This window comes from Lottia gigantea, assembly GCF_000327385.1.
Source record: "Lottia gigantea unplaced genomic scaffold LOTGIsca_4, whole genome shotgun sequence".
NCBI classification, from domain to species: domain Eukaryota; kingdom Metazoa; phylum Mollusca; class Gastropoda; family Lottiidae; genus Lottia; species Lottia gigantea.
Genome location: NW_008709379.1, coordinates 2,168,328 through 2,177,723, shown reverse-complemented (window position 1 = coordinate 2,177,723; position 9,396 = coordinate 2,168,328). Strand labels below are relative to the sequence as shown.

At 32.6% G+C, this 9,396-nt stretch overlaps 1 protein-coding gene across 1 annotated transcript; it reads right to left on the bottom strand.

Moving 5' to 3' along the window:
• Positions 1-169: 169 nt before the first annotated feature.
• Positions 170-6,324, bottom strand: LOTGIDRAFT_228747 (hypothetical protein; the record flags this gene model as incomplete). The annotated part of the gene is made up of 4 exons (XM_009059696.1): positions 170-2,961; positions 3,284-3,460; positions 3,735-3,826; positions 5,931-6,324. Coding segments are annotated over 4 exons (1,009 nt in total), but the record flags the coding sequence as incomplete, so codon positions are not given.
• Between the last annotated feature and the right edge of the window lie 3,072 nt (positions 6,325-9,396).

The window sequence follows — 9,396 nt, the reverse complement described above, 5'->3', positions numbered from 1 at the left end:
TGCAACCTTGACATTTGTACCCTCAGTCTTGGGAGGCTGGGCGCATATGCCTGTATTTCCAAAAAAATAGAAGTTCTGATGGGGATTGTGTTTTTAAAACATGCTTCAGCAACAATAGCTGGGCTCAGGTCAGGTTCCTGACAGTATCAGTATTATATAGTACGAAAAATCACAGACAAAAAGTATGGTTTATTTATATTGAAACACACTTATTGAAAATTATGCAACAGAGAAATCACAGATTGTAAGTGTTAACAACTAATTAATAATATCGAACATCAAAATCAATATTGTAATGGACCTTTCAAATTTAATAATAATAATAAGCAATTAGTGGTTTTTAAACACATTATATGAGGGACTACATGGCACTATGCCATAAAATGGAATGTTCCTTGGGTTACATTTTTAAAAGTTGTCATCAAACAAGGCTTAGGCTTGTTAAAATATGATAATAAAACAACTTCAACTAATTTCTAATACTGAACATGAAATGCTCAAACAAATCTATTTGAAATAACCAAGAGATATTTTAGGAAAAATTTTTATTTCAACAATAATGGCACATTTAATTTGTAAGAAATTGATACATTGAAAAAATTTTTTTTTTTTCTTGTCAAAAAATGTTTCAAAGAAAATGATTCTAACATATTGACCAATCATAGATCTCCAAATTATAAAGTTAAGGTAGTTTAAATAGTTAAATGTGCCATTTCAATTCTAAGAAGGTTTATTATTTTGGAAGTTTAACTACTATTTTGCTGCTTTGTCTGTGAGGTATAATATAAAATATGATCATAATTCAAAGCAGTTAAATATAAATGCATCTATTAAGTGAAAAATTAACTAAATTATGCAGTGAACACACAAATTATACAGTCTTCAGAGTAATATAAGATGCATAGTGGAATATCCTGAACAATATCAACCAATATATGCAGAAAAAACAAATTTTGTTGTTAAAATATCATCACAACACACAAGCCAATATATGTGCACAAAAACAAAACTGCAAGTTGTACAAGATTAAATAGCAATTGGAACTAGTATGTTTTATCATCAGTGCTATTTACACAACTTTAATGTTTATGTTTTCAGCAATCAAATATCTTTTAACTTTTTTCCTCTTTAAAAAAACATTAAGACATAAAGATCAACAAGAATTTGTAAAAAAAATAAAAAAAATCAACAATTAATTCAAGCATAGTCTGTGAAATCAAATTCATTGAACAACTACTAAATCAGGTCCAAGTCTTGTTGACTTCTCAAAATGATGCCTGTAAAATGGGCTGAATTCATCCATACCAGTGAATACAGAGAATCTTTAAACAAATCTTATAGTTTGTCAGGCTCAAGCTGGTCAAATCTTTCATCAGCAGTTATCTGAGGCAACAAGTTTTGGACATTAGAACTGTTTATATCAGTAAAGTGCATAACCTACTACCTGTTTGTCCAACAAGAAAAGCCATACACCCTATGTAGTTTCAACAGTAAGTGATCAACATAGAACCCACATTATATAATCAATAATAATATATTAACATCTAATAATAATAATATGTAAGAAAATTAAAACATATTGGTTTTATAAATAGGTAAATACATCCATAGCATCTGCTTGCTTAAGATAAATAGTGTCAGAACTGGTTTCATGTTGTACTAATAAGTAGCCAATGTCATGGATCTTTCAAGGTTTATAAATTTCATATTAAAAGTTTTATGTTGTAAAAGAGGTGTTGATTCTTTTCATAAGAAATATAAGTTGAAAATAAATTAGTTTGATTACATATTTATCATATAACAGAAAAAAATAATAAGGAACATTAAGAAATAGTACATCACAATAAGATATATCAAATATTTGCATTAACCATTTAACATCACATATCAAATTTTCAAAAAAAAAGGCACAGTCTAATTTATAATCTGCCTTTTTCTGTGCATGAACAAAGAGATCTCAAAACTATTGTCAAGTAGATTTGAGATCTGTTATAATCTAATTTAAATACAACAATTAATAATGTAAACAAATAGATGGTGATGCACAAACAAGTAACAGTGTAAATTGAATGTTACAATCTTCACTATAGTAACGTTATTATAATCAAAATATAAATATTTATTATCAAAATATTGTTCAATTTAATCTTTATTTCTGACAAAAGGATTAATAACGAATATAATATTTATTTTATATTTATGAAAAAGTCTAATTTATGCTCATAAATTTGTGGGTAGGATAATTTACAGGCATTTCTGTATTAGAACTTTGTTAAAATAGAATACAGTAGAAATATGTGAACTGGTGATCAATTTCACTATGAATTGTTGTGTACATTTTGTAATCAATAAAACAGAACAGTCAGTTTAGTTCAGAATTAATTGAAATATAAATGTTTAAAGGTGATAGTAAGTTAGATGTTACAAAAAAGGATCTCCTAATTTCAATTAATATATAGGTAGTAAAAGCAATTGGCCATTGAGAACTAACACAGTCCAAGTATGATGGAAAATTATTGTATGAATGATTTCATTTGACACAAATAACTAATGGTTTTATTTTTTCGAAATTCACAAAATAAGTGAGCAAAATAGATGTTTGGTTTTTAACAATTTCAATAACAAATACCATTTCTATCTCTAAAGAAACCGATACCACTTTGGTTATGTACGACAGCTGCAACGCTAGCGTAGCTGTTAATAAGTATTGGACCTTCAACAATTGTGATATTTTCTCCAGGACGTTTCTCTTCAAAACATTTACTAGCAGCCTGTACCAAACTCTCATAGAAATCATCTACATTGTAAGTTGTAGTTTCGTTCTCTTTAGGATGATACAGTACAGGGTGGTGAGCAAAACACAACCATGGGATATCTGTGGACCAGGGATTCCAGCGTTGACCGAATGTTGGTTCTTGACCTTTATTCCAGCGAATCTGGATTCCACCATGTTTTCTGTCACTAAAAATTTAATAGATTTATTTATGGTTTCGGTATTTTCCTCCAGCCAGAACGAAAGAGCTTACCATGAAAAAAAATCTTCCAAGACTGAAAACAAGGCTTTAAGAGCTACATGCAGTAGCCTACTCACTGAAAAATTTTGAATTGTGGATCTGCTAAATAGCCTTTGGACAAGACAAAACTCTCATTTAATTTTAAAACTTGGACAATTCCAGATATTTCGACCCCCCCCACCCCCCCTCAGACATAAACCTGGTTCTGCCACTGACTATCATCACAAATATAGATTAGTCAGTCTAATATAAAACACCAAGGTACTTACGGCATGACAGAGTAATCAGGGTATTTGAAGTCACCAATAGCTATAGTATCAATACCATGTAACATTATACGTTTAAACTCAAATAAAACTTGCGTAATAAAGTTATATTTAAATACCAAAATAGAATTGTCAGTTAATATTACCAACTTCTCTTTATCCAAATTCCAGTGGTCAATTCTAGATAAAACAAATATTAAATTATATATTATGAATTATCCTGAAAACCTAGAGAGATATTCCATATGAAAAAAGGATTTTTAATGAGTATAGAACATGGGTAATCAACCCTCTTACATTCATTTACTATAAATGCTGAAAATTATAATATCATTATTCTCAAACACCATTTTGTACCTAATCTATTCATTTTTCACAATTATTATCCATAAAAACCTGAGTCTAGATATGTGTATTGTATACAGAAGAAACTACTTATATATGATAAACTTACTCAGATAGCAACCACCTTCCAATATATTTACCATCCAATTCATCATTAATATGTTTCCTACATTCATCTACAGCAATATTAAAATTCATTCCCTATAACAGAAACATAACATAGGACCATAACAATTATATCATATAATATCAAATCATCATTGAAAATAAAAAAGTTTCCTCAGAATAACACAAGGCAGAAGCAAAGCAGTCTAATCTATTAACAACCATTTAGGAACATGGCTTCCTTCAATCTGAACTGTGGTCCAGTGTTCAATAAATATGGTAACTTTTAAAAATACAGAGAAAGAAAAACTAAAATTCATACCGTACCTCCCTTTTCATTAATAATTGGGGGAATAAGCAGTATAGATAAGGGGAAAAAGCTTGATTGGAGGGATATTAAATTGTCTCAAATATGACATTATTCAGATTCTAACATACAAGAATTATATACACAACAAGAAAGAAAGTTAAAAATTGTCTGGAAGCGATGGCATGCGAACATCTTTATTCTTTAAATTCCTAATAATAATTTCACTAAAAGACAAATCTATTAGGCACTTTATAGTGCTCTGTAGGCAAAATTGGGAGTAAAATAAGGAAAAACTGATATTAATATGAAAGTTAATCTTTTACCAAGCACTGATAAAGCATACAATATTCAAGCTAAATTTCGCAACTAATGTAGCCTAAAGCTATGATAAAGGTCTTACTCATGTATGTACCAATAGTAATTGAAATCATATAAGCTAAGGTTACATTAAATAATGATATTGCCATTAAGAGGTTTCAAAATTGAAAATCTTAGTCCTAATGTTTCACAAATATCTTAATATGATAAATGGTCACAAATGCAGCACAACATACAGGTTAAGTTAATGGGCAATCAAAATTTCAATATGAATGATAAATCTTATACGGAGGTCTGATCTTAAATTACCTCAAAAGACCGAAGTTACTTAAAATTTCAACTGCAAATTACCATTGTAATTCAATATACAGTCAAGTAACCTAATTACGTGCTAACCTATTTTTCGTGCATTTCCGGAGATGATTAATAATTTACATGTGCGACCTCGCGTGACCTCTGCATTTGCTTGTTTTGATAAACATGTGTTATCTCTACAATATCAGCTAGTAGAATGAATCCAGTAGTTTCAAGCAAGATAAAATGTATTAATGTCTACTTTGACAAATACAAAATGGCGGATTTCAGTTATTACCAAACGTCATAATTTTTTATCGACCGAATTTCCTTATAATTCCAAGCGGAAATCGGAACTCCAAGTGTCGCTAGAATGTAGTCCAACGAATGAAGTCACGTGATCAACTAGCGGATTCCGTGTCAGCAGAAAATATCTATGGAACACAAAATGGGCCATATTCTTATGTTGTTTCAGTGACTTTTAGCAATAAATCACGCTACATATCTTATTTTGTCAGTCACTATTTTTTTTTTAAATCGTGGTTCTTTGAAGGAATTGTCACAATTTATAATGAATTGATATCAAAGATAAATACTAAGAAGTGAACTATACCACCCGGTATCCATACAACATGTTTTTCTGGACCTACTTATAGATCAAACATTGTACATGAAAATAGGTGATGCATTCTGCTGCCGTTGCCGAGTTGGTTGCTCATGAAATATGGATCAAAGTGAAGGATTCATAAAGGAAATCGAAATAAACCAATTTTAACTATTTTGTAGAATAAGACATAAACAAAATTTTTCGTTTTTTTAACTTAAATTTGGTGTTGAATCCTTATATCCACGAAAATAGGTTACATCACTGTATAAGATAATCATGTAAATCTACATGTGTTAAATTTACTTCCTTGTTAAATATCATGCCACATAACAAGTCTTAACAAAATTAAATAAAGCATTGATCTTACATGAGGAGGCTATGGCTCTGTACTTGAACAAAGAAAGTCTGCTAACTTCAAGCATCATTTACCTGTCATGATATTCTCTTATATGAAGGTACACATACTCCAACAAAGCGTAATTGTATAAAAAAAAAATACTGATAATAAAATTGGAAATGGTTCATATTAGCCAAACAACAATGTTAATAATAACATGATGTGAACATCTAAGGTCAAGGTTAATACTAGTTAGTACAACTCAAGAATTGGGCATAAAAAGGGTTAGATTAATTAAGATAAAATGCAATTAAAGCATGCAGGTTGTATTTACCGCTACCTTGTAACTAAAGTAACTTTTAGTTTCTCCGTCTGATTTGATACAACCAGGTCTCATTGACGTTCTACTTGATGTACTCTGGACACTTCTGCCTCCAATCACAGAGCCTGGACGGTTCCTATTGAATCCACTGCCCTCTTCCTGGTTTCCAGCAGCCGAATTGGTTGTTGTTGTAGTTTGTTTTGGAGACTTGTTGTCCGACACAGGTCCAGCAAAATTGACTGTCACCGAATCAGACGCGGTTTTGTTGCTGTCATTTAGCTCCAATGTTGCTCCGACAAATTGTCCTTCTTGTGTTACTTTATCTTCATCCTCTAATGGAATGGTGTGGCTTCCTCCGTCTTTTGCAGGAGAGGCGTTCTTTTCTTGATCGCTTTTTTCGGCCATTTTGTTTCTAAATAACGAGTTATGTCCCCTTGCTTGACGTGACGGAACGCGTTCGATTCTTTCACTTTATTCCGAAACCAGTTTAGTTACTTTGTGATTTAATTTGTTGCTTAGAATTCGGTGTCCAATGAAAACTCGGTACGAGGATTCTGTTTTTAACTATTACGCTCATAATCACGGGTCCATGGTTCATGTACTAATAAAATTGACTTGATTGGGCAATAGAAGTGTTTTCTAGGAATTGATTGCGCAATACAATTTATTGATTGTTATAAGAAAAGGTGAAAATACAGCCTACGCGAAAACATGACACCTTTGATTAATTATACATCTTGTGTCGTTGTGATTCAAAACTCTTATTTTATTTAAGCTAATCCGAAAATTAAAGCCTAGAAGAAGGGGTATTCCTGGCATGAGCCAAGCCAAGAGAGCTGAATGTCCGAGCCGAATAACTGAACAATTATATGGATGCCTTGGTGCAAATACCTACTTAAGGCCCCAACGGTACCGGTAGTCATATATATAATAATGTGTAGGATTGACAGCACTAACTGGACCGACGCTCGAAAGCATAGGTCGTGGTTGGTAGAATTGGTGTTAACTGATTGAGGTTAAATGGAAAATGATATTTGCAAAAAAGTGATATTAACATCGCTACAGACCGAATCCATGTTATTTAATTTGCGTTACTGTATAGAGTTGTTTCCCTTATACCACATTTGAGTCCAATGGGCTTATTGAAGTGAAACGTATTGGGTGATTTCTTCCTCGTTTGAGAAACCAAGCCAATAAAAAAATTAAATGTAGACTAATGTAGGCTGGAAAATAAAAAATAAAGATGATTAGGGGAGACCGGGCTAGTTGAAACATTTTTCTGCAATTTTACAAAAACTTACACCAATTATTGAAAAGTAATTTGTGTTATTGTAAGAGCTTAAACGACAGGATTTATACTATCTTTTGCGCAAACTTTCCTTAAATGCAATCTCTATCTAGAATAATAAAGGATAAGGATTCAATCTATTTTGTTACATCTTACCCCGGGGGTTCGGGGTAAATTGTGACAGACCATGGGGTAAAAATGTAACATAGCAATCTGACACATGTAATCACAAATTGTGTCTATAAAGGGGGAGAGGGAGGCGCGAATATGTTTCCGTTGGAGGCACCTTAACACAGTTACAACTTACCCCACGAATAATGTTGGAATGGTGGAACAGCGTCAGATCACCATCTAATCAAAGAAATGATGTTGCAATTGCCTACCACTAATGCCTCTTTCCATTTTCATAGACTTTTTTCATTATCTAAAATTTGACTTTTATGTCTGATAAATATGTTTTGTGTCATGTACAGTCAAGGTCTTGACGCAAGTCCATTTTCTTTAGATATGTAAGAAGTTACCCCATCATCTATGAGGAATAAAGTCTATAGAACTGTAGAGTTTGTGTGTTAAGAATTATCGGTTTTGTTTTAACTAATTTTTCTTTAAGTCTTTAATTCGTTGAAGGCTTTTATGGTTTCAGTTGTTGGTTAGGTCTCTAAATGAAGTTGCATGTAGGTATATCACCATAAACAGTGACTCAACTAAATGAGTGGGGGTCCGTGGTCGAGAAATATTTTTAAAACATATATGCCCTCCTACATTTTTTCTTAGGGTGAGGGCCCGTGGACTTGGTTCAACCAGTCCATAAATATAATTTTTATTAATCTACAGAATATAAATAAGGTTACGAAAACAAGCCGAAGATTATGCTAGTCCGTCACCCATAGGCTTATAACTTTTTGGGGATATGAACAACAAAAACCTCAACCGAAATCTGCACATTATAAAGTAATGAAACAGCTGTGCACAATGCACTTAAAGCCGGGATAAATTCCTGTGTGCTGAAAGGAGGGAAGTTTTTAATGTTGTTTATTTAGAGAGGACATGGTCGGGTTTTACGAATATTGACACGTGCACGTTTAATAGTCGCCGTTAATGAAAATCAAATAAAGATGCATTTCCCGATTACAAAGGGACAATCAAAATCGACAATTTACTATTCCAATGAATGTGACAATCGTCTTAAAGCAGATTAGCATTTACACGGGATTTTCATATCTGACCTTGAGAGCTTATAAGGTCATCTGAAATTAATAGATTTCTTTGAAAATAAAACCCCAGTGCAGATGTAAACAGATCGCTTATCACATTTGACAGACGTGTTCGGATTATTTGAACAAGCGGATTTATATTTGCTCTTGAAAATATAGACGATCCGCCATTGTGACGACCATTCTTCACAGAACATTCCATTTCAAAAGATCGGACATTTTCATTTGAGATTCTTTTATGATGTCGTTCCTCCATACCCAGATCAATTGTGGAATTTCAATCGTATCTATTTCATTTTACTCTGTTTGCTCACAGTTGTTGTCTGAGGCCCCCAATCGTCTGTTCAATCAACCAAACGTCAAATTCCCGCCATCTCTATTGAGTCGTGTGATATTTTACAAAACCAAATATTGTGTCGACTAACGATAGACTTCTACCACGAGAGATATTTACATCGTTCGGGTTTCTTGTTAGAGCTAAGTCTACACTCAAATCGTCGAATCTAGGCTACATAGGCATGTAGGGTGCGGCGAGTCAAAGAAATGAAGAGCAGGCCTAGATGTTGTTGAAATATATAATAGGCGCTTCTTGTAGGAACAATTCCTATGCTGATAAACTGACCGAGAAAATATGCTTTAAGTTAAGGTGCAATTAGGTTTTGTTTCATTTTTCTGTTCACTTCAAAAGCCTGTCTGCCATTGAAATTGGACATTGGACTTCAGTGTAGGCTACCATCAATTTGTTGATTATTAATGAGCTAATATATGGACACATCAATATTCTGACAAGCCAGTGTTCCGACTGACTGCCAACCGACATGCTTAGTTACCTAGAACGATTCTGTATACATCATTTCTCTTTTATCATTTCAAGGTCACTGCCAAGGTCACTAGATATTCGATCTTCCACATGACGTCAGATTCTTGTTGTACAGAAGGGCAATTACGAAAGAACACATGAAAGACTTGAAAAATT